This window comes from Oryctolagus cuniculus, chromosome 3 (genome assembly GCF_051225735.1).
Source record: "Oryctolagus cuniculus isolate XC-2025 breed Fujian yellow rabbit chromosome 3, ASM5122573v1, whole genome shotgun sequence".
Classification (NCBI taxonomy): Eukaryota; Metazoa; Chordata; class Mammalia; order Lagomorpha; family Leporidae; genus Oryctolagus; species Oryctolagus cuniculus.
Window position 1 is genome coordinate 34,175,966 of NC_142869.1, and position 25,695 is coordinate 34,201,660.

At 49.8% G+C, this 25,695-nt stretch overlaps 1 protein-coding gene across 4 annotated transcripts in view; it reads right to left on the reverse strand.

Annotated features, from left to right (window-relative positions):
• Nucleotides 1-25,695, reverse strand: part of NRP2 (neuropilin 2) — a 117,328-nt gene that overhangs the window by 15,118 nt on the left and 76,515 nt on the right. The window contains exons 13-16 of one of the 4 annotated variants that reach the window (XM_008259017.5): nt 20,238-20,500; nt 18,620-18,716; nt 17,475-17,495; nt 4,045-7,490 (exon numbers count right to left, since the gene is read on the reverse strand). In XM_008259017.5, the coding sequence (XP_008257239.1) occupies nt 7,210-7,490; nt 17,475-17,495; nt 18,620-18,716; nt 20,238-20,500 (662 nt within the window). In that variant the 3' untranslated portion in view covers nt 4,045-7,209. Of the gene's footprint in view, nt 1-4,044; nt 7,491-17,459; nt 17,496-18,619; nt 18,717-20,237; nt 20,501-25,695 lie in introns of those variants that run through there. The other 3 variants (XM_008259016.5, XM_008259015.5, XM_008259014.5) reach the window with 3 other exon arrangements.

Genomic DNA, 25,695 nt, shown 5'->3' on the forward strand with positions numbered 1-25,695 from the left:
AGTATCACATTTTTGTCTCAGCACACATTGGAAAACAGTGCTCTTGTTAGAAATGGTGTTTCAGGCCCATCGGTCTCTTGGCTTCTCCTACCCTGCCATTCCTTGCCAGAGTCATGTGAGCCTGGAAGCTTTGCCCACTATAAACATCCCACTAGAAAACAACCTTGCTGCCTGATGCCTTTCCTCCAGTGGAGTAGCCCTGAACCTCCTTGGAAGGCGTCCAGATGCCTCCTTTCAACCCAGAAGGTCTGCTCCTCCCCAGAGCCAGTGCAGGGGCATGGGTCCCACGGTTCCAAGGATTTGAGACTTTCTCTTGGCACACAGGTCTACCTGTGGCTGCTGGAATCGTTCAGTCTGCAGCACAATGCTGCACACTGACCTTAAAGGATGTTTTTTACATGAATTTTTTAGAAGAAAACATAAATAAATAACAGCAAGGCACAGCACAGTCACTCTTTGAAGAAACCAAGTGGAACTCATTAATCATGGAGAACAGGCCTTTGCCTGCTGAACCCAGGGATAGCATTAGCTCCCGGGCCACAGCTGCCGCAGCTCTGGTGAGCTGCCACTTACAGTCAGGCCATATTCTCTACCAGTTGGCAGTTAAAAAGTCCTGGAGAAACACTCCCTAGGTTTAAAAGTCCCTTTAGAGAAAGCTGCCCGTATCTTCTCTTGCAAGCGCCATGCCTACTTGGGTACTAGAAAGACTCAGAGACATTATGTGGCTTGTGCAAATGTCACAGGGGATCTAAATCCAGGATGTCCAGTAATTCCTGTCACCCTCCCAAATGGGGACAGGCTCATTTTGAGAGGTAAACTCAGCCATTTGTAGCATCTGTTAAAATGAAAACAGGCACACACTTGAGCCAGAAACTACCCTAGAGGAACGTGAGCTGAAAGAGGCAACTGCAAGGATGTTCGTTACAGTATTATTTACAAATGTTAGCAAGAACCAAACAAGACACAACTGGTGGAATGCCCCCTGGTAGGAGAGCGGTTCACAATCAACTGAAAATCAGTACAATATGGGATTCTAGACAAGCTATAGCTAAAAAGGATGGCATAAATGTATTGGTATGCACCAAAGTGTCCTCTAGATGTTGTCAAATGCAGAGTAAGGTGTCCAACAAAGTGACAAACACGATGATACCGTTAATATAAAACAAACCAAACCCCAGGTGAGCCAAACCACATAATTCAACGTGAACAGTGGAATATGATGTCTGTGGAAGAAAGGAAACAAGGCCTGAAGATGCATTCCCCAAACCCTTCCTCCTGGTGACCTCTGGGGAGGAGAACAGGGTTGGTCAACAATGAGGTGGACTTTTGCCTTTTCTTTAGTATTACACTTTGAGGGAATATACCCATGTATTATTTGTGAATTTAAAAACAAAAGGAAGCAGTTCAACCAGTTGCTTTCCTGAAGGTTCCCCCACACAAATTTCAGAATCAAGAGCAACTCTGGCAACGAGCCTCCAAGAAAAGGTGTTTCCCATACAAAGTCCAGTCCCACCTCCGGTACTCCTATTGGTGACCCTTCAACTGTTTCTTTTCTATTTCTTGGTCCAGTGTCCACGGGACCTGAGTTTAGTTTTTGGGACTTTCAGGAGTCAATGGCAGAAGAATGCAAGCCCAATTACTTGACTTGAGAGAGAGATGCTGGGTCTGCTGCCCACTGGACGTGGGGCAAGAATGACTTCTGTTGGTTGTGCTGAAGCACATAGACTCTCCGTTGTTCCATACCAGGCTCAATGAGGTTTTGACACTTGGCAGTTTCCCCAATCTTGTATCTCTCCAGTGCTTGCGTTTGGGGCCAAATAGATATCTTCCAGGCGGTCAGCGCAAATGCAACCTGACGGAGGCTTATGGCCTCATGACTCCTAAGGGTGCAGGTTTCTGGTTGTGTCTGACCTCGGTGCACCTGGCTTCTGTCAGGCTTAATTAAATCCTGCACTATTCCTAGCTCCTCATTTATTTGTATAAGGCGACTCTTTTCCCTGCGGATTGTAAGATCATCAGCTGGTGTTCCCCTCTCCCCTCCTTTTTCTCGGGTTGGATTTGTTTTGTGTTTTCTTTGGGCCGTCACTGAAGTGGATGAAAGGCAAATTACAGCTGTGAGAGCCCCAGTGATCTGCACAATTAAAGAGAAAAAAACAAGCCCGCACCTACAGATCTGCAGTTTGGCTCAGATGCGTAGCCCACAATGCAGACAAATGAAAACTTCAGAATGAAGCTCTTTTCATCATAGATTGCAAAAAGGCCACAATGTTTGTGCAAAACGACTGCAAATTCATGAAGAAGGAAGAGGAAAACAAATAGCATGCCACATAGGCCTGGCTGGGCTGCGGCTGGCTGGGCTAGGAGGGCCGTGGTTGAAACAAGAACGTGCATTTAGCCCATCGTGCAAGGACCAGGTAGGGGAGGCGGCATGCCTTCTCTGCCCCAGACATGTGGTATTGATGATCCATGGAAACACAATTTCTGTAACATTTATGCTTGGGCTAATTCCACACAGAGGAATGTTTGCTGTGACCGTGCTGTGCTCAACCTCTGAGACTGGAGTCGTTAGTCTTTGTCCTTTTTTGGGCAACTACCCCTAAAATAAGTCTCTTGACTAGGTGGCAAAAAATTCCCACACGTAGCTCCAAAACTAGCACTGTTAACGGAGCATAGGTGGTGGCTAATTTAATTCAGCCTGGCCAATTTGGTCCCTGGTCAGCTTGGGAAATTGTGGACTGAGCCTGGGCCTTTGCGCGAAATAAACACTTTGGAGATGTTTTCATTTCATCCTTTACAAATGGGAACAAATGGCTTTAAGGAAAGCCAAATGTTATTTAGACAGAATGGGTAATTGTGCTTGTCATTGGAAGAACAAACAGTGCTCTAATCACGGACGTTCTACCCTCTCCTCCCGCGGAGGCCAGATACTGCCATCTACATGGGGCCATCTGTACAAACAGAGCTTCCTGGCCCCTTGGAGCAGCACCCGGGCAGATTTCACAGCTGTAAAAAGTGCTCCTTCCTAGAGTTGGCTTTGGGTTGGAAGGGAAGCAGGACCCTGGCAGAAAGAGGGTCTTCTGCACATACCCTGTGGCTCAGGCTCTTTAAGGATGGATCTTGGATCCCCAAGGAAGGTGCCCAGGTAGACAGAAGGCTCCTGAGGCAGCCCAGGAATGAGTTGTGGGAAATATTTGCATGACCTCCTCTTAGCCACCATCTAGAAACCTTGAAACCCTGGGAGAGTCTCTTTCCTAGATCCACCACCCCCCCCCCCACTCCCAATATCACTCTGCTGGAAGTATTTTATGTAAGTAGATCACTAACTGCTCAAAGGGAAGGATCAAAGGAAAATAATGATAAAAAAAAGAGAGAGAGATGGGGTTTCTTAAGGTTTCCCAAGCCCCTCTCCTCCAAGATTTTATAAGAATATTCTACTCTGATGGTTTCAGGCTCATCATAATCATATTATTACCTTCATTACCTGCTCAAAAATTAAGTCTAAAATATCTTTAAGCCCTGAACATACTACAGGTTCCTTTTTTTTCCCTGGGAAAGTGCTCATAAATTGGAGATCAATGTCCCTGTGGAGGTAGTAATAATTTGAAGGTGAGGGGTAAGATGTGGCTGCCGCTTCTCCAGAGAAAACGATGCGTCTCTGTAGGGCTCAGTACATGGCACAGCTTAGCTGGTCCCACTCCCCCTGGGGCCTCTTGAAAGTCAAGTCCAATCTCTCGGGAATTGCCATCAAGAGAAATTTTGTGGAATCACATTTAGCAATTTAGCACTTAGCAACTTTCACAAAATCCCACACCAATCATAAAAGTTGGCTCAGCTGCACAAATTGGATAAAACTCCTAACAAGCAGTAATAAAAATAAGAAGAAGGAAAAGCTGGCATGCGGCCTCAAGGAGAAAGCCCACCTACCTCCCACGGACACGCCCCGTAGCTCCGAAGGCAACAAGCAAACTTGGGAAGCACCACCTTGTTCAAAGCCTGCCCTTCAACTTTGTTCTCACAGGCCGAGGGAGAAAAACCACCCAGATGTTTGTATAAAAATATCATCATTTTATTACATTCCACACAATACATTTTCAAATAGTTTCCAACATCCACAAGTGATTTTGACACACAAGCAACGGAGCAATGCAAGGGATGTCACAGTAACAGGGAGAGGGGGAAGAATAGGAAGTAAAAATCTTCAGGTTTCCTTGTTTTGTTGTTGTTCTTTGGTAATTTTTCTATTGTTTAGGTGTTTGCTTGCCTGCTAGTTTCATTTTGAAGGCAGGCTGTTTTTAAAGACGGGGTATTAACCTTAGAAATGTTACTGGATTTCCTATTCAGTTCTGGCTTCAATCCCAAAAACGTGGGACAAAGGAAAAGACTATTTGACTTTATTTTCAGCATCCTGTTTTGTCAATGGCAATGCTAGGAATTTTTTGTCTTTTTTTCTGCCCTCGCCAGCGATCAGGTGACAGCAATTGCTAGCACAGCATTAAGGAAGGGGTTTTCACCCCACAGGTAAGGGCTTCCCCTCCAGGAGGTGTGGCCAAGAAACCTAAGGCGAAAGCTTTACCAGCTCCAACCAGGCCTTCATTCACTCCTTCGTTCATTCATTCATTCACAGCTGCTATCGCCTCTTTGTCTTCTGAACAGCAACTCTAAACACATGCATGCATGCATTCACCTGTCTAGCCTGTTTTTCTGTAAGAGAGTGACTCATCTCTCCCTCTGTGAATTACAGAAGTTTGCTTTTTAAAGCTGCAAGGCATGGCGTTTTATAGAAAAGGTGCCCTTTTAGCAAAGTACCTGGATAATACTATGAAAGTTGCTGGGGTGGAGAAAGGGAGGGAAGAGAGAGAGAGAGAGAGAGAGAGAGAGAGAGAGAGAGAGAGGCAGGCAGACCCAGCTGATGTGTATTGTGGGATTCACATAGTCTCAGCTGTGGCTGGGACATAAGGATGATGCCACATGGGGCGATCAGATAAAAGGTACAGCAAGTTTACAAAGTTGTCATTCCCTTCTTGCAAGGAAGGGGATTCACAAGGGTGTGTGAGAACTCAACCAGTCAGCTGGCCTGGCTGGCTTCTCCAGGTGTGATCTCCTGACACCAGCCCCCGTGGGGGCACCTACAGGACTGTCAGTCCCCGTGAGGGGCTGCCCGGCCCCCAGCACATGAGTGGCCGTGGACACCCGAGATAAAAAGCCCTGGGTGACTGGCATGTGGCATCCGCCCTGCGGGCCTGCTTCTCTCCCCATCTTGCGCTGGGCTGGGTCACTGCTGGGAATCTCAAGGTAGCACATGCTCTAGCCTTTCATCTTTCCTTCTCTTGGCAGGGCCGCTGTGGTCGAGACAGAGTGGCTCTTTGAAATAGAGTAGGAGTGGGAGAGCGCGGCTCTTGCAGGAGGATGAAATGAACCAGATGCGAAAGTCGAGTGTGTGCGCTGGAGGGACCTAATCTGTGTATTCTGAAACAATGCTAGAAGTTTCTCTCCCAAGCAGCCAAAAAGAAAAAAAAATCATCAGTGTTTTGTTCTCAGAAGGTACCTGGAGGCTTTCAGCCCAGGCAACCATCTTTGGAGAGAATTTTATGCTCTTCTAATAGGTTCCTTACAGGAAGGTAAAAAAATAAACACCTCCAAGGCTGAGCCCTACTACACTGAGAATCTTAAAACACACATCTGCCATCAGCGCAGTTGACTGCATTGTTTCATCTCTGCTTGGGCAGCGTCGCTGGGCAGTTGCTTTCTAACAGCCTCCTCCCTGCACGGCTCAGGGAGGACACGTGGGCAGTGCCTGGGTTCATCTGCACGGCCCCGCCTCTTGGATGGAAGAGGCAGCAGCATCTGGGTGTGCCAGGTCACCTCTCCCCCCCGCCCCACTGCCCCTGGAGGTAGCTGCCGGATGCCACGCATACTCTAAGGGGTAGCACATGGGTACATCAAAGAAAATGACTACTTTCTATTCTGGCATGATAGTTAAGTAAGTCAGGTGGTCAGCCTTATGTCTTCAGTGGTTGTAGAGGCAGCCACACAGTCACACCAAGAAAGGAAAGCAAATGATGCCCTTCCCCCCATAGTCCGCACATGCTTTACAATGGCCAATATATCAGCACAAAACACAGTTTTCAGCTTCCTGCCTCAACCCCACCCTGGGTTGGGTCCATCGACCCCCAGGAGGAGGAGAGTTTGCAGAGACCGCCCACCTGTCCTTTCTTCTCCATCTCTCCTACCTCCTCCTACCCTCAGCTTAAACAGACTACTGTTTTTCCCACGTCAGTCCCAGATTTGTTGATTCTCTATGACTTACTCCAAGCTTGGACTTAAGCGATAAAAGCTACACATTCATTATGAGCTTCTCTTTTATAAGGCAACAGGAGACAGCTCTGCTTCAGGGCTGGAAGGAGGCTCCACACACACCCAGGGTTGGTAGCTTGTGACTTCAAAGACAGCAGGAGACACGGAAGGGGGTTTGTCCGAGTGTGCGAGGGGTGGGGGTAGGGGGCCTCCCTCTTGGGTCAGGTGGGCTGGGGATGGGGACGAGGACAAGAGGGGCCACAATGTGTCCCATGTGGCCTCTCGGTACCTGGAGATGACAATGACAGCCAACAGAAACCCAGCCAGAGCTAGATAAGGCAACAAAAAGCTTCCATCTCTTCTCCAAGTAAACAAAACGTGTACAGTATATTATTGTCTCGTGACATGTCCCCCAGGAGAAGGAACACAAGAGTGAACACACCCACGGACGCCCCCAGCACGGGGCCAGTCTCTCGCTCAGACACCCCCACGCAGAGCCATCACTCACACACACGTGTATGCTATGTACACACAGCCAGGTCCCCCCGAGCCCCGAGAGGAGGTGCGGGTAAGGCAAGGGGGAAGACACACAAGGGCCAGTCCCCTCGGGAAGGGAACCCGCTGAGCCGGGAGCTGTGAAGGGCTGGGGCGGATCTCTTCCCGTTTTCCAAGATGCAGCATTAGAGGTGGGGTCTGCAGGTTCAGTATCAACAATGGCAAAAAAGGACAGACAGACGGACACACAGAAAACAAAATGACCCCAAGGAGAATGGGTGTGGGGGCGCGGCAGGGGGCCCGGGAGGGAGATGTCTGGGAGTTTACACGGAGACTGGGCGAGGAGAGAAAAGTGCAAAATCGAGGCAACGTGTTTGCAGTCTTTCTCGTTTGTTTTGGGCGCGGATCTTGCTTCGGGCCTCAGCAGTGCGAGCCGCGGTCTTGCTCTAGCTTAATGGTTAGGGTGGGCTCCACCGCCACCGGGGCCCCGTTGGTGTACTGGGAGGATTTGTAGGTGATGGAGTGATCGGTCTTCTTGGCCGCATAGCGGAACCGGTGGTAGTGGAGCACCAGGGCCAGCGCGACGGAGACCAGCACCAGCACGGCGCCCCCGGCGGCCATTACGTAATACCAGTAGGCAGGGATGGGCTGCACGGGCACCGTGTCCACTGTGGGCTCGGTCCCTGGCGGGAGGGTGCCCCCTGGTGGAGAGACACAGAAGAGCGTTGCTAGGCGGAGAGCATGCAGACTAATAAAAAAAATCAATTAAAAATAAACAAATAAAGAAAAAAAAGGAAAGAAAACCACACACATGCTTCGGGGAGTACAGGGAAGGGGATGGGGCGCTAAGTCCTTGGGATGTGCCAAACACTGGTAAACGACTGAGTTTATTTCATACTCATCCCCTGAGGAGGTAGGTACTAACACTCCCATTTCACAGATGAGGAAGCCGGTGCAGAGAGGTTAAATGGCCAGTGATCACTCAGGTGATAAGTGCTAAGTCTGAGGTTCTCCCAAGACCTGCACGATGACAAAGCCCCTCCCCCTTTTCCTGTTTTACCACATGAGTCTATACTACTGTCAAGCATTGAAATACACACACCCACGCATACACACTCACACTCACACAGATGCACAGATGCTGCAATGACTTCTGGGATTCAGCAAGGCAGATCATCCAAGCGGGTGGAAATGCCATATTTGGTGTGGCTGGCCAGCATTCTCAAACAATGTATTAATTAGGCTGGCTAGACTTGAAGGTAAATTCCACTCTGCTTTGCCAAGGCTTCTGTGCCCATTGAAATCAGCCTGGTCTTGTCTAAACAGGTCAATTACCGATGTCAAGCAATGACTAACGCATTTTCACGCTTTTAATTGGATGGAGGGTCTTAAAAGCAGATTGGGAGGGAAGTTGTAGCAGAAAACGTGGGCACGAGACGGAGAGAAGAAGCTATGTGAGAGCACGAGTGAGTGGGGGCGACGGCAGGGAGATGATTCTCAATCATGGAAAAGACAGAGCAGGGAGGAGAAGCCAGCCGAGGATTTAGAAGGCAACCACGGCGTTCGCTGGCCGGCCTCTGGTTGCCATGGAGATGATGTAGTAGATTTAAGCTGAGGGTAACTCTGGGGAAAGACTGGCTAGAGTCCCACTTGATGCAAAACAGGGCTACAACTTGATTCTTGCAAAGATTTACATCAGATGAGAATCTGGCCCCGGAGAGGGACAGGGTGCTGGTGAGCTTGCCAAAACCAGGCATGATCTTGACTTCTGAAAGATAATGCATGCTTAACCTATGAAAAATGCCTCCCTGGCTGCTTGCATCAAGCGGTGGTGGCCAGAAGATGTGTCCTCTCCAATCATGGGGTACCCTGGGACAGGAGCCGCGTGGGGGAGGTGCTGCTGCCGCTGCACAGCCTTGTCCTACACAGCAGGCGTGCTTCTGCTCAAAATGCAGACCGGGCTCACTGATCGCTTCATGCCTCTCCCTTGAGACTCAGAGCTCCTCAAGCAGAGAAAATCGCTCTCATCTGGGTTTCTGCCTAGTAGCGCACAGAAGGCACTCAATACATGCTTGGCGAATAAAACACTGACCAGAGGCTAGACGCCCATGTCTGAGTTGGTCTTCTCACCAGAACGCCTCTCTTTGACTTGGAGAATAGCTAAGAGACAGGTGAGCCCTTCTAATGTCTTCTCAGAAGTGATAGTAAAAATGAGAGATTGTTTTCCTGGAAAATCTTGTAAAGCCTGCCTAATTTGCTAACTCTGAATCACTGCTTTCTCTAGATTTAGGGACCCCCTTCTGCTAGGGTTCATGTCCATTAGGAGCTCTTGGGCCATCAGCAATCCTACAGGAGGGGAAGAGCTTGGATGAGGATGTGCTGCCCAGCTCACCCCCTCTGACAGCCATACACACAACCCCCAGGAAGGACAGGATCCCCTAAATGCCCAATCCTACAACCTCATCTCCTTCCACATGAATACCTATCCTCGTTTCCTTTGTCCCCACACTATTTCAATCTTTCAACAATTTCATTCACGTCGCGGAGAAAGGATCCTGTGCCTCTCTTTCCCTCTCTCTCATTTGTGGCCACGCTGGAAATCATGCATGGGAACAGAGAGAGCGAGGCACCGAAAACAGCTCCTAGAAACGGCCAGCTTGCAAGTCACAGAGAACTGGTGTCAATTCATTATTCAGGTCACCAAGAGGATCTGCTGCCTGGCAACCATCCTGTCACTGGATTTCCACGTGAGCTCACAAGAATGTATGAGAGACAACAAAGTGTGCAGGGACAGACCTGAGGTTGCTCAAAGCCCTCCTTCCTCTCCCCAAAGGGTGTCCTTGGGGTGGCCTCCAGTTTTGAGTTGGCTTCATGGACACAGCCACCCTCTCATGAGGCTCTGGCTCACCCATCAGAGAAAAGGAATGTGATAAACCCGCAGGGATGAACTCCACAGCCAAAGCAGCAGACCAGACCACAAGGGCAGGAGCGCATGTGTCTGTCAAGCAGAACACAGCCGCAACGACCCACGGTCCCTCGTCACCACTTAGTCTCAGTTCCAAGGCTGGCTTTTCTTTAGCCGGAATGCTGGTTTCCAACATTCAATGCACGGCCCAGGGCCTTCAAGTGCTGGAGCTAGCGAAGAATGGGGCTCAGCGACACTCTGGAGGGGTTTCTTGGGATGGAGATGAGGTAGGGGTGCATGGGGGGAAGAGTCCAAGAGGCCACTGGAAGAAGGTTGAATCCTGACATGTGGATTATGTTTTCAGAACCAGAGAAACAGACCCATCAGGTCAGAATTCAGCTCAGCCTTGGAAAACAAGCTCCACTTTTAGGCACAAGACACTCATGCCCTTTCCTATCCATGCCCTCCTGCCCTCACGTTATCAACATGTAGGAAACTTTGCTGACAAAAGTCGCTGGGGGGACATTATGTTGGCTCTGGAAGTATTTTCCTTGGACATTTGTTTGGAAAAATGAGAGGACATGTGATTTTATGCTTTTATTGTGAAAAGGATTAGAAATCCTTTTTCCTAATCCCCAACAAGCAAGTTGTAAGTGCTTGGCGACAGAAGTTTCTCAGGACATTCTCCAGGTAGGGAGACTCAGCTCCCAAGGGTGATATGTTGTGCTGATTTGGAATCTGGCTGTGCACAGCTTTGAAGGGCTATATGCTAATGTGGCTATGGCTTGTCAGGTGGAGAAAAGCAAGGTGATCGATCAACAGGGGTTAAATCCCCACCCAAAGCACCTTCCCAGGCAACAGTCGTTACCCAATGAATGCCAGATGGGCAGATAAATGGATCATACACAGATGGATAGATGGGCAGATGGACGAAAGAATGTATTCTGGATCAACATTGAGACTCCCTGGAAAATACTGATTGCCCACTGAAACTTCAAAGAAAAGTTGTTTTCAGAAAATGCTAGAGATCCTGCTAGTTCGTGCAGTGCCTCTGTGTGAAACTGCAAAAAGGTTCCTGGTTTGGGGTGTCCAGGTTGGTAAGTAGCCCCTCAGCCACATGTGGTAGCTGGGCCATTGCTTCATCATCATCAACAACAACAACAACAAGAGTCTTGGCTAGAATCCCGTCACATGGGACAAGGAGCGTAGGTGAGACTTCAAGCTTGCTCAGAGCTGGCGATGTGCTGACCTGAACTTTCCCTTTGATTGCTCTCACTTCTAATGCTTACTCACACATCCTTTTTGTTTTTATTTCCAACTGGAAAATGCTTTCAATTCCTGAACTATGTTTCCTTAATTTCCATCCCCAGTTCTCTGCAAAGTTTTCTCATTGTGTGAGATAATGAGAAACAGATACTTAAATAGCCAATAATTCCAGTGTATTTGCAAGGTTGAGCAGACTCCCATCTGCAAAAGTTCTGAGAAAAGCAAAGTGAAGGCAAAGAATTTGAATTCTGAGCAATGAATTTAGAGGAGCCACATATGAGAAGAAATAAAGAAAAAATTACACACTGGGTATGCCCCTTCTATTCCTATTTGCCAATAGGGTTACTATATCAATAGGCCATTGGGCAATGTGGCTGTAACAATAGCTACAGTGGGTGGACATTACCTATGTGTTAGCCATTGGTCTATGGGCTTCGTGCGAATCACCTCGTTTACTCCTCATGACCCTCAGATGGGAGACTGAGGACTTGAAAGGCTTAGTGATCTCCTGGTTTTACTTGTAGGAGAATTGAGAAGGCAGGCAGAGCCTCACACAGAGAAACCCAAGAAATGGCCCAGAGCCCTTAGAGATTTGCACACTGGTCCTAAGTTGCAGAGTCCCAGCTGAAACCAGTGGTCTGAGTCCAACTGTGCTCTAACCAGGGTTCCGCAAACCACAGTGAATGGTGGGCCAAGGTCAGCACTGCCTGTTTTTTAAAATTTTTAATTTATTATTTTTAATGAGTTACTCATTTGAAACAGCTACAAAGACAGAGGGGGATAGAGAGAGAGAGAGTGGTCTTCCATCTGCTGGCTCACTCCCCAGATGGCCACGAAGGCCAGGGCTGGGCCTGGGCCAGGCCAGCCAGGAGCCAGGAGCTTCTTCGGGGTCTCCCACATCGGTGCAGGGACCCAAGCATTTGGGCTAGCATCCATTGTTTTTCCCAGGCCATTAGCAGAGAGCTGGATTGAAAGTGGAGCAGTAGGGACTGGAGCTGGTGCCCATATAGGATGCTGGAGTCATAGGTGGTGGCTTTACCTACTACGCCACAAAGCTACCTGCTCCCCACCACCACCTGTCCTTGTTAATAAAGTTTTATTGGGACACAGCCACCCTCTTTTGTTTGCACACCGCCTGTGGCTGCTCTTGTGCTGCAGCGGCAGACAGAGCCGTATGCATGTCCTGGAAAGCCTGAAGCATTGACTGTCATGCCTTTTCCAGAACAAGTCTGCAGACATCTGCTCTAACCAAGTAGAGGCGGAACAGGAAGCCAGCCTCTCCCTTGCTGCCTCCTGCTCTGTCTGAGCCTGTCCAAGGACTGGCGTGGCTCTGTCAGGAACAAAGAAAGTGCCTCCTACAGCTCCGTATGTGGAGGGGTCTCCAGGTTTCCAAAGGAACTATTTGTAAGACACCAACACACCAGAGCAGGAAGAAAAAAGGTTGCTTGCTCAAAGGCGCGGACGCGGGCCTGGCTTGTCTGCAGATTCCTTTCTGCACAGGTTGAAAATGAAGTGCTGGTGAAGGGGCCTTTCACATAAAAGGTTTATTTAATTTGTGAGATTAAACAAGCAAAACAAAAAGGGTTGGCTCCCCTAGAAAAGTTTACAGAAGATAGGAGAAGAATGTGGTCCTGCCCTCTGGTTTGTTTAGAGAATGGATGTGAACGCTCGAAGCATCCCTGAGAAGTGACTCTTGCCTTTGCACTGTGAACAGTGTTGGGGGAAAAGCCATGGCAAGATTTGCAGCAAGCAGCAGCTGCGCAGACCCCCGAGACCCCAGGTCCATCTAAAATGCCTCTCAATCCAGAGCCCTGGCTGCCTGGCCTCTGGGACACGTGCCATCTCTTAGTGGTCCCTACGCTGCCTCCTTAACGTTCTTGGAGGGGGAAGCAGTCAGTGGCAAACCTCTTCTGCTGCCCTCAACGGCTGGCCCAGTGGTAACCGGGCAGGGAGGGGCTGTGGCCAGCCTCTGGGACATGTGAGTCTGCGCGTACCAGCGCCATCACAGGTACAGGGTTCCCCGGGATGGGACGGCAGCCATGCAGTCCTGGTTCTCACACCTGAGCACCATCCTCCCCTGCGCAGCAACATCCTAGCCTTCATCTAGCAGCTGTGGACAGGGACGGGGTTCACACAGCACTGCTGCCTATTTGAAAACCTGGCAGGGAAAGGAGTTCTCTGCCTTTCATCAGAGGATTACGCACACGAACGCCATTTAACCCTGTGCGTGTCTCAGAGGGCTTCCAGTACACAGGAATCCAAGGAGAAAGGGAGTTTTGTGGCCAAGCCCAGGTCCTGTGCTATGGGAGGGGTAAAGTCTCTAGGAGGCCAGCCACAGAGCACGAAAGTAGGGCTGGGAGTGGATGGGATGTGATGGGGGACAGACTGGCCAGAGGCACTGGACCCAGCAGAACAAACTCCAGGCCTGGAGCTAAGGTCCATCACCCCTAGTGGGTCTCTCTGCTGCCGGCTACCTTCTGTGCCCACGAGCTGGCTTCGGGTGTTTGCTCTCTCCTAGAACTGTCTGGACACCCAGTGAAGGCCAGGGGACGGGAGTCGTGGTCCTCAGAGAGGGTGTAGATATGGGTACTCCCTTTAGCGTCCATGAGCAGAAGACAGGGATATGAAAACCTTCGCCCTAAGGGCCACCTGCCGCAGGTGCACCGAGCCTGGAATTTCCAGGTGTCTCTAAGAGGTGGGGGTGCAGACGCAGCCTCTGCTCCTGCCATGTGTGGTCAGAGCCCACGGCCCCCAGCACCAACAGAGACCACCACAGACTACTAAAAACAGCTGCCTGGTCCTCACCCACAGAACTCTGACTCGGCTTTATATATTTTTCCTGGCTTCTTTCTTTTTCTTTTATTGAAAAAAAAAAAAAAAAGAAAGCAAAGTATTGTAGGAGGAAATAATCCATCACCTTAATTACACCACTTTGGGGTTCGATTTTTTTTTTTTTTTGTCTTTCCACTTACACACATTTTTTCATTTGTTAGAACTCAGATTCTAAGGACAAATACATGGCAGTATCATGTTTATAGCCATTGCTTTGAAGAAACAGAGAAGGAGAAATGTCCACCCAGGTTACAATGTTTAAAGTATGGCTCAGAACAGCAACAAATGGTCTTTTTGAAAATCACACAACAACATAGTTTATTCAAACTTTTTTCTCTCTTCTCTACACAGTTCCCTTTCTTCTCCGCCGTTCGCTTCCTCACTGACTCATACCCTGGTACACAACCAAAGCGTATACATAAAGCAGAAGACATGGGTGATTTGAATACAAAGAAATGTAGCATGGCAAGAAATCAGGAAGAGGCAGAAAATGAAAAACACCTTGAAATATGAAAGATCAAGAATGCCCAAAGAGCCAGGTCCATGGGCCACTTATATTGCATTTCCCTGAAGATTTACCTGGCACACATTTACTTTTCCTGAAGAATGGGGTTCCGTCTGTCATATGCTTAATTTATAATGGAAAGGAAAATCAACCTTAATTTAAAAAAAAATTCTGGGGCAAGCATTCAGCCTAGAAATTAAGCCACTGGTTGAGATGCCCACATCCTGGGCCTGGGTTCAAGTCCCAGCTCCATTCTCAATTCCAGCTTCTTGCTAATGTGCACCATGGGAGGCAGCAGGTGGTGGCCCAAGTGCTTGGGTCCCTGCCCCCCACATGGGAGACCTGGACTGAGCTCCTAGCTCTTGGCTTCAGCCTGGCCCAGCCTCAGTCACTGTAGGCATTTGGCGAGTCTCTGTTTCTCTCTGTGTGTGTCTCTCTCAAACAAATATACTTTAAAAGAACTTTTTAAAACACGAACAGTGTAATTGCCTATTTTTTTTTTTTTTGACAGGCAGAGTGGACAGTGAGAGAAAGAGACAGAGAGAAAGGTCTTCCTTTGCCGTTGGTTCACCCTCCAATGGCCGCTGCGGCCGGCGCACTGCACTGATCCAGTGGCAGGAGCCAGGCACTTCTCCTGGTCTCCCATGGGGTGCAGGGCCCAAGGACTGGGGCCATCCTCCACTGCACTCCCTGGCCACAGCAGAGAGCTGGCCTGGAAGAGGGGCAACCGGGACAGAATCCGGCGCCCCGACCGGGACTAGAACCCGGTGTGCCGGCGCCGCAAGGCGGAGGATTAGCCTAGTGAGCCGTGGCGCCGGCCGTGTAGTTGCCTATTGTTAGTGGTGTTTCAACATCATCTTCCCAAATCTTGCTTGCCCCAACGTGATTTCTGACTCCCTTTTTTGAGTGAATTGAATGTTCTGAATCAGAGAAGGCTCCGGCTGTGCTGACCAGGAGAGGAACAGAATGCCAGTCACCAGATTAAATGGGACACGTGGCTCCCTTTTCTCTCCGAAACGAAAAGGTTTGCTTGAGTCAAGACACAAAGCTGCATGCTAAGACTGAATGGGCCTCAGCCCTAAAGCAAGAATCCCCACAAGCCTGGCCCTGGGTGCATCTGCCTACCAACTCAAGAGCTCCTCGTAGAAAGTGCCAATGTGATCAGAACTGTGATCCGAGCCTGCCCTCGACTCTGTCTGCAGTTCTTGGCCGAGTCTCTGCTCCCCAAGCCTTGGTTTCCTCCTTTCACGGATGCTCTCCATCTTGCACAACAGCCACTAGCTAATCCATGCAACCTGCTCACTGCCTCTGCACAGCTGCCAGAGCAGCCATCAGGAATGCACTGGAAATTCATACCTCCAACGCTAAGCCCTGTGTTTATTTTGGCTAACTGAGCACTGCTGCTCTGATGAGATTTTATTTATATATTTTGTACCCCAGAACATGACTGGCCTGTACAGCCTCCTGGTATGCACAGCTTCAAGGGGAGTCCATGGGCCCTGGTTTGTTTATTCTCTTACAGAAGCAAAGCACTTAGCCACTGTACTTGTCAGTCACAACCCGACACAGTGTGCAGAGAACAGCGTCTGCGGCAGTTGCTGGCACGTCTTTAACCAGCCTTTCTGGGAGCTCGGAGTCTCCACAAGCCAGAGAGAGTCAGGTGAAACAACACAATCAGGCTTCACTCCACCAGTGCACGTGTTACCTTGGGTCCCGAAGGTTAGAACCCGAATGCAACTGCGATCCAAGTGGTTCAGTTTGGATCTCAGCTTTCCTTCCGATACTTTGCATTTGCATTAGCGTGCATCTCACACCCCGAGGCCACCCGTGTATGGACATGAATGCCCTTAATACTTTAAAATGGGGAGAGGGCTCAGGCTTTGGGGAGGCAAAGACGGGTAAGAAAGAAAGAATGTACAGCCTACATAGCCTTTTCTTCTCTCCTGTTCTGCTGCTTTCTCCCTCCTCGACTGCCTTCGAGCTACGGGTGATAAGTGGCAAATTAGGCGAGATGATTTGGAGTCAGGGAGCACCGGTAGGTGGCAAATCAGAAATTCATCGCTTTCTAGCCAGGAACAGGACAGATTAATGGAAGCGAAGATAACACGTCTAGACGTTGGCTATAAAAATGGCCGCCCTTATCTCTGCAGTGCTGTCACCTATGGGGTGAGTCCCACCAGTACAAACAGGGCGCAGGCACCTTCACAATGGTTTGCATCAATTTCAGTCCCGCAAAGCCTGCCATTAGGTGAGGGCGAGTGTCCTGAGGAGCCTTTCACACTCAGCCAACTGCAGCGAAGAGCTGGGAGTGGCTCCTAAATGGTTAGCATTGGAAACCTGGGTGGAAAGTTCAGCTTTGCCCACTTGCCGGTTGCAAAGAGGGCAAAAGGAAAACTGCACTGCCTTAGACCACCCTGAATATTCCCATCACCCAAGGCTGGAGGCTGCTCCCCACCCCTGCCGTTTTATGGGTGAGACAAGTACCCCAAACCCTCTCCTCACCCTCTGCTCTGCTCTCTGTCCACTTCCTAAGGCAGCAAAGACCTGTTCTGTTTGCCAGCCTGCATTTAAAGGGCTCTAACTCCAGTCACCGAAGGCGCCTCCCTATTCCCTTTACTGGAGAGCAGCTCCTGCATTTGGCAACTGTTCCTTGTGATGATCACTCCTTGGGTCTTTTCCCTGTCTTCCCTCCCAAACCTGCCTGTCAGTGCCCCTCACTGAAGGTTCATTGAGACCGCTGCCTTGGTACCCTAGAACTGGAAAGAAACCATCTTCAGGCTAAAACAAATCATTGCCACCTCATTTCACTTTTAATTTACTACTGATTTCTTCTTTTGGTTCCGTCTTCCCACAGCCTCTCCTTTCTCCTCACTCCTGCATTTTCAGCCTCATTGCTCCCCGTTGGACAATGCAAGGCTCAAAGGTTTATCTGTAACCTATTTGTCTCTATTATAGGTTTCTAAACTTTAATTAAACAAGAGACAGTGCAGCTCTCCATCCCCCTTTCTTGCATCTGCAGGTGTTGTTGGTGCCATCTAGCGGTGGGAAGGTGTGGCATCTAATTTTGCTGCTGAGATTTGTCAAACTGGGAGGTTTATTCCCCCACCAAATTCAGATCACATAGGGAAAGGAAAAGGCATGCAAAAAAAAATTTTTTTTTACCTTTAAAATTCTCACCTGCAAAAGCAGAGATGGGTTCTGAAAAACAAAACAAAACAAAAACCTGACTTAGATAAAAAGAAGAAACAATTGTATGAATATGATGCCAAAGGGTGTTTGTAATACATTATAGAAAGTGCCTCATTTTCTCCTCGTGTCCTGGGCTGTGTCTAACACATAATCATCAGGGGGTTTGGGGGAGTGGAAAGAGATTCTCAAAGTTGCTTTGGAACAAAAAGTCTTTCATAGAGTAATGGGTCCCCAAAGCATTGTAATCAGTCACTTACCACTGATTACTTTCTCAGAGCCAGGATTACTGTTAGATGCCCAGGGCCAGAGAGCTGCCCGAGGGGAATGGGGTGGTCCCTGTTGCTTCTGACATCATCAGGCAACACACACACACACACACACACGATCATATGCCAAAAAAAAGCGCACTTGGTGACTTATTACAGCCACTCTGGTCCTCCCCACCCCCAAAGCAGGGTCTCATTACGTCTTAGTATTTCCCTCTTGCTCTGGGAGTGTCCGTGGCTTTGAAGGGTAATGGTCACGGTGCCCTTGGGGTGACCCCTCCAAATAAAATATGTGCATCTCAGGAGGAAGGTTGTCTGCCTGGCACTTCCAACCCAGGTGGTCACTACGGTCCTTCCTACACTGGTCTCCTGGCACACAACGCACCATCTTATGACTCTTATGGCAAAATCTAACATCTTGGCTCCTAGGCCATAATCTGCTCTGCAGTTCATTCGTGGCAATGAACTACTCAGGTAATTGGGCTATTGCTCTTATATAACACAGACACTATTGTTGCTCACGAGTGAGGGCCTCCATCACCTCCAGCAGATCTTCCCAGCCCATAATTCTGCCTCCTGGCTGCACTTTGCTTAACGTTTTCTTTGTCTGGTGCAGGGGGCGTGGCACCCCGACTCTCCGTATACTTGGAACACTTCTATTTCTGATTGGGATCAGGGATATGAGCCCTTACCTCACCTCCCAGCCCCCCTACCAGGAACGCAGACTGAGATACCCTGATGCCCACTGCTCCCTGCCTACCCACTGGGGAACAAGCGCATTTGAAGATGGCGTGCTGCCTCCTTGCAAACAGCCCAGCCCTTGGCGTCTTACTTGAAGGAGTCACAAAGAGACAGAGATTCTCGTACCCATGCAGTTCTCCAGTGGGACATCAGTGCTTATCCGGATGTCGTCAATGGCGATCTCTCCTGAACGTCCTTTCCCTATCACTCCCTCAAATACAATCTAGAAGGAAAAAGAGAATAAGAGTTGTGGTTAACGGCGCTTCCTGCTGCAAACGGTGCAAAGATGTCTAGTTTTCTGTTCAGTGCAGCACAGGGTGTAGGTATGTGTTCGCGCGCGCATGTGGGTGTATTATTGCACCTGGTACACATCTGTTGGCCACATGGCTACAGCTCTTGAAATCTTAATTTAACAAGAGTTGGTTGAAATCAAATGCATATTTGAGGGGATAAGGAAATATAACAAGGTGATGGATACTGCTGTCCAGTAACTACAATGTATTGATTAAAAGGATCACAATCGGGCTTGTTTAAAGGGGGGGCTGAAATTTCTCTAGCTATTTTTGAGGTTCCTTTCTCATCAATCTTTCAAATGCCCAAACCAGGTACTTGAAAACGCAGAGGACCGGAGCAGGTGGGGGAGCTGTGAGAAACAGAGAGCAAGCTTGACTTGCCGTGCGGGTAACACGGCTTGGTTATCCCACGCTGCCTCGGGACTCCCTCGTTACAACCTGGAGAGGAAGGATTTGTTCTTTCACCAACAGTTTACTAAGCACCTACTATGTGCTAGGCACAAGGATAGCAATGAAACCTACTAAGACTTCTGCTCAGGACAGCTCATTGTCTAGTGGGTGAGACAAACATGCAAACAGTGTGGGAACTTACACTACAATGGGGGAACTTGGGCCTGGGTCACAGGGTCTCAGGATGCCTTACACTGCTAAAGAGAGCGACTGCAGGCTGCACACAGAAGCGCCTCCCTGCTCTGGGGTCTGCACTCATCCCTCATTCTCGCCATCCCCAGGTTCTCTCTGCAAACTCCCACATGTCCTCTGGCAAGTTGAATGAGCAGTTGGCCGCAGCATCACCCATCTGTTGCTGCTCCCGTCTGGGGAGGAGCAGGTGACTGCTCTGGCTGGTGCACAGCCACCTCTACCCAAGTTGCAGCCACAGCTGTGCCTGCCCATCTGTGCCTCAGTCTCTTGCTTGTGGCACAGAAATAACAGAACTCGAGTCCTGGGGCTGATGAGAGAGAAAATACTCATCTAGGGCTCTGGCAGATCTGCTGGCTGCAGACCAGCGGCTTCCTGGGACCTGCTCCCCAGGTCAGGTCTGGCAGGTCACCTGCAGGCCCTCCTGGGCTCCTTGGGGCCCAGCAGGCCCTGTCCCTTGTGTGTACGGGGTTTGTTTGTGTTTATTTCCCTGGCTTCCGTGTGCCTTTGTCAGTCTACCTGATAGCAATCTAAAATAAAATGGAGCAAAGAAACATTTGTTGGAGAAGATTTCAGCAATATAAAAGGCAATAGGAGGAACAAAGAACCAAGTCTGGGTGTAGAGATAGGCACATTCTGAATAACAAATAAGAGTGTCATTTAGTTGCCATGGCAACGTGAGAAACACAATGAAAACAGTGGTGCTTAACCACGTCCCCTAATGATGAATGGGCACAGCCCTTTGAAATATTGAAACGCTGATCACCAGGGCTCCCTGGGATCTACGCCCCCCACTGCCTTTGCCTCCCCACCTGGTACTCCATGTCGTAGCTGGGCAGGATGATGCGCCCCTGCTTCCACTCGCCGCCCTGGTCCTCACGGATGACCCACAGGAGCTTGCTCTCCTGGCTGGCTTCCCGCACCACCTGCAGCGCCACCCCGCGGCCGCCCGTGGCTTGGTACTGGAACTCCATGCACACGGGACTCCGGGGCAGGTGGACAGGAGGGCTGATGAGTCTGGCGTACTGGCCCTCTCGTCCGCCGTCACTCTGCAGCCGCAAGAAGTTCCTGTCGTCTGGGGAAATAAACCCAAACAGAGGTTCTTGGTTAAATGCTTGGGAAGGACACCTGTTGGCAGCTGTGGCGCCTCCAGGGGAAAGCTGTGGCTGCAGTTTGGGTGTCTTTCATTTGCGTTCCATTCTCCAGGCTCAGTATCCCTTTCTCTCTCTCTTTTTTTAAAAGATTTCTTTATTTGAAAGGCAGAGGAATGGGGGAGGGAGAGGCTGGGCACTGTCCAAATGGAAGGCATTAAAACCTTCTGTTGCCACCCGAGCTACCAGATGACGCCAGGGCTCCAATGATGGCAGCTCGGAAGCGCAGGTTCACTGCAAAGCAGGACCAGCGTTGGGGCTAGGATCATGATCTAGGGGGCCTGACGCTCCACTCCCTTCCTATGCACCCTGGGGAGGCCTGAACCTGGCCTTTCTCAGTCAGTCTCACACGCCACCGATGAGAAAGGCACTGTCTTTAACAAAGTCCACATGTTTAACAGAATAGACACGTTCTGGGAGATTGAGGGCTCGCCAGCCCAAACATCTAGAGAACTGCCCTTTTGGCTGATTGGTTGCAAATTCATCAGACACTCCTGGGGAAGACCCGGGTCTCCTGTAGACACAGGTGCAGGGAACATTCTGACCACTTTGCACAGAGAGCAGGATGGCATTTGAGAAGGAAACCTTGCTACTGCCTCTTCCCAGACTGAAACACGGGGCCTCTTAGGCTGAATGCTTGTACATGATGCCAGGACTGCTTTTAAACTACATACCCAGCAAAGAATGTGGGCAGGTCAGATGCCTTAGGCTCATGCTAATGTGATGCCATGTTAACCTGAGACAGGTGCACAGATCGTCCTAACTCAGCAGGGACTGTGAACATCCTGGACTAGCCAGAGAAGGACGTGGGAGGACTGCGGAGCTCTGAGTCAACCCAGCACTCCCTGGACCCGTGGTCTGCCAGTGTTCCTCCTGCTGACGTCATCTTTCCAGGTGAGAGCTGAGCCCAGGACAGATTCAGCTGGCCCAGACACAGCCCCTTCCTCCCCAACTCCCCAGCTGCTGCATCAGCTGCCCTAGGCTCCCCTACCAACCCCCTTCCCGTTCGACTCTCAGGATTACTGCTTCAGAAACTACCCTTCCCTGGAGTCAGATTGGACTAATTTAGGATGCCTATGTGGGATTCCAGTGTGTGCCTCCTCCACCATCCAGAGCCATATCTGTCCACACACCCCACACACCATGTGACTCCTTCAAGGCCAAGATCAGCACAGATTACGAAAAAGTAGCTCTCCCCAGGAGAGGATTTTGGTAGCAGTGATCTATCGAGGGAGGAAACACCAGGGCCATACACAGACACTCAAAAGATCTTCTAAACCTGTGCTTCCCCTATCAGATCCTATTACGACTGTTATTAATGATAATTATAATTCACGTTTGCATAATGCCTTTCAGGTTACAGAGAGCCTTCCTATGCATTATTTCATTTTATCCGTGCAACGGAGTTGTGAGCCAGGACTTATTCACCTGCCTGTGTACCTGGTGAAGACACTGAAATTCAGAGAGGCCCTGGGGCTTGGTCTGAGGGAGAGAGGCTAGGCAGAGGGTAGAGCTGGAATTCCCCATCATCGTGCAGGAAGCTTTTCATGCCAGCTGCACTGCACAGGAGCTGTGCCCCAAGTCCTTGCCATCAATCATACCCTGCGGCCAACTGGCTTCCCCACCGTGTCCACTGCTGCCTTTGCTCTTACCTGTAGCTCCCCCCCACCTCTCCCACCTCTTCTGCTTGGTCTCCTCCTAACCAGTAACATTAACCGTTCTGACACATGCAGTGTTCTTTGCCCTCTTCTTTCCATGACTCTAGCGTTTACTGAGGGTACCACTGATTTCACCTTGTTTTTTTCCAAAGGGCGCAAGGCCATGTTCTGTGGATTTCTGCAGGTTGCCATCCACTGCCAGGCACTGTAATTTAACTGTATCATGCAAGTGTTTCCTAACACTAGGGTTATATCGTAAGGTCCTGGTCTCAGGCAGATGAGGTCCAATAGGCAGGTATAAAACTGCTGCTTCCCCCTACCCCTGGATAGTGGTATTCTATACCTATAAGTCTCTGCTCAGGACAGTTTTGCTCCCGGGAATAAATGACTGAATAACCAGTGAATCAACAGTTGACAATACAGAGAGACAGGAGGCTTTACCTGAAGACCCAAGACCTGGTGGGGGGGAGTCAGCGGGTTATCCTCAGGTTCACAAAATCCTCCACAGTTCCCTGCCCCTTCTAAGCCACCAACGGTGAACTAATATGGACAGAGGAGCTGTGCAGGAGGCCAGCTGAGACCCCAGCGAGAGGCCCCTCCCGAAGGCTCCCGCACTGCCGGTCATTTCCAAACCCTTCCTGCTTCCGCCTCGTATCCGAAAGAAAGCAGATTTCAGAGACTTCTTATTCAGCCTCTTCCTTTACAGTTTCACAAATAAGACCTACTTGCTGCCTGAGAATTGTCTGGCAGAAATACTGTCGCTCGTGTGAATTTACATTCTTTATCAGCAGGGGAATCATCGCCTAGCGGTTGGAATTTGGTACGTAAGATGCGAGTGGAGGTGTGAGGAAGCAGGGTGGCTGGATTTCATCCGGGTCCCTTCTAGTGCCTCTACTGCTACTAGAACGCCAGGCACAGGTGGGCCAGAGGTTTCAGGGCCTGCCTCCTGCAGGGACCCTAGGTAGCCCCCTCCCCTTGCCTGCTCTTCCCCCTCTTCTCTGCCCCCCTCTCTCACAATAAGATGATAATCACTATGCATGATTTAAAGGCCCACTGCAAGGCCCGGGAGTTAATGCTGGTGGCGTGCTAGGCACGGGCAGCTGAGGGATCATAATTCAGCGCTGACATCTGAGCTAATCCACCAGTTCGCAGAATCTCCAGACAAGCAGGCCTCTGGATTTCACTTAGTTAAATCACTTGTGCCCCACTTGTCTGTTAAGTGCTATGAGCTCCGGGGAAGAAAGATGATATGTAAATTTAAGGAATTAGCAGTAGACATCAGGCAGAGGGGCACTGAGCTGCAAAATGTCCCTGCCTGTCACTGAGCGAGGGCTGATTAGGACCAGGGACATCATGAAGGAATGAGTCAGGCCAGGATATGCTCAAGGAAGGGAGAGGGAAAGCAACGGGGAGGAAGGTGGAAAAATCGAGAACCTACAATGTGCCTGCCACTGCATTGGAGGTTTTATCTACCTTATCACATGTAATCATCCCTGGGATACTTGCCCTAGTTTCTCAATTTTTATCAGAAAAGACACTGAGGCTCAGAGAATTAAAGTAATACATCTAAGACCACCATTAGGGAGAGTGATGAGAGTAGGATTTGAACCCTGCTTCAACTGGGAAAGCTTGCCGGAGCTTGGCCTCTCGTCTGGGATGGAATGCATCCCTGGTGCTCCCTTATCTGTTAAGGCCTCAGCTTTGCATCTGCAAAATGGATATAATACCAGACTTATCGCACAGGGCAGGGGGAAGGAATAAATGACCCATGCAAAGCATGCTGCACACCCACAGGGACATAGTAAGTGCTCACTAAAAGCTGTCATTATCATTACTGACACTGCATATGTTTGCCTTTATTTTATTTGGAAAGAAAACGGGTAAAAAGGCCATTCCAAGACTCAGAAGGAAGCATGGTTTAGTCTGCAGATGACACAGATGTTTTCTGGAATCAGACGGGTTCCCCAGGTGTGCCCTACCCAGAAGCCCACCCACCCTGTGTTGTTTACCACGTGTGCCTTGTGTGCATCGACAATCAAGGAAATCGAATGCTACATGATCCTGGAGCAGGAGTGGGTCCTCCAGTGACCCCGGAGAGCAGGCCAGCCCCGCCTCACAGAGGAACCAGGCCTAAAACGTGCCCAGCCTGGCTTTCCACACTTCACTCCCCGCTCTGCAGAGAAGGCGTTTCCATAGGCCACATTACCACCGTGTTCCTAGCTCGCAACCCGAACTGTCAGGAACTTCTTCAGTTCAGCTTTAAGTTTTCCTGCTGTCATTGAGACATATTTCCTCCTCTCCGTAATGGAGCACAGCCAGTGTCCGGTTACCGACTTAGAAACATTCTCACTCATAGAGAATTAAGCCCCTGAGTCTTTGCTTCCCCAGGAAACGCAACCCTTGCCCCTTTACATGCCCATGGCTTTGGTTCTAAGTGCTGGGTCCCCACTGACCCCTCTTCCAAACTCAACACTTCGCCTGCCGTAAGTCATGGCACTCACACATAGATACGGAGACGAGAAGAACCCATCCCCCAGATGGACTATCCCAGCTGACGAGCTACTACTGTCAAAAGAGCACGTTCCAAGCACACAGTGGCTGTCGCTATTTGGTGGAAAAAAGGGCGGGCATGGCATGGGGCAGGTGGAGCTCCTTTACTGATGTACCTGATTCTCACGGAAAAGCCCTCTGGCTTGTTAAGAAATACAATTGCCCAGCTAGGAATCAGCCCTGCCCGGCTGGAAGCTGTTGCCTTCTTGTTCCCGAAGCTGCCGGCTGCGATGCCGGCAATGGAGAGCTTCCAACAAAAAGACAATGGAAAGGAAATATGTTTAGCTGCTGAAAGAGAGCGAAGAAATAATGTCCCAGAGATACAACCCCTGTCCTCCTGGGCCTGACGTATTTGGGAGGCATTTTGCTGGGCCCTTGACTCAAAACATCTGTTGTTGCCAATGACACAGGGAAAACAATCGCATGGGAATGAACAACAGGAGTTCAGAAGGGTGGGGAGGAAGTGCAGAGCGCAGGGTCGTTCGGGCGGTTTAACCTGCTGCTCTCTCCAGAAAGGGTCTCTTGATATTTCACCTGGCGATTTACGGCTCCATCTGGCTTCAGCTGCTTGAGTGTCCCACGGACACGTGACCACGGCTGGCCTCACAGCAATGGAATCAGTTGTGTCTACACCTTACCAAACCCCAAAATAAATCACCAGCTTGATCCCCCTGGCTATCGCAAAGCCAAACACACCATCTGTCCAACACACACATCTCCTGGCTAGCATCTTGCCCTCCTACTAGAACCACCATCTGAAAGAATATTTAGGGCTGCAGGAGATGTAGTCTCTTTGTATAGGTCATACTTAAAACATGAGTCAGCCACTCAGCTGGCCTCCCAAGGTCAGTGCACTTCGGCAAAGGTCTTGAACAACCGGTTAAGGGGAACGGTGACTTGAGATGCACTCG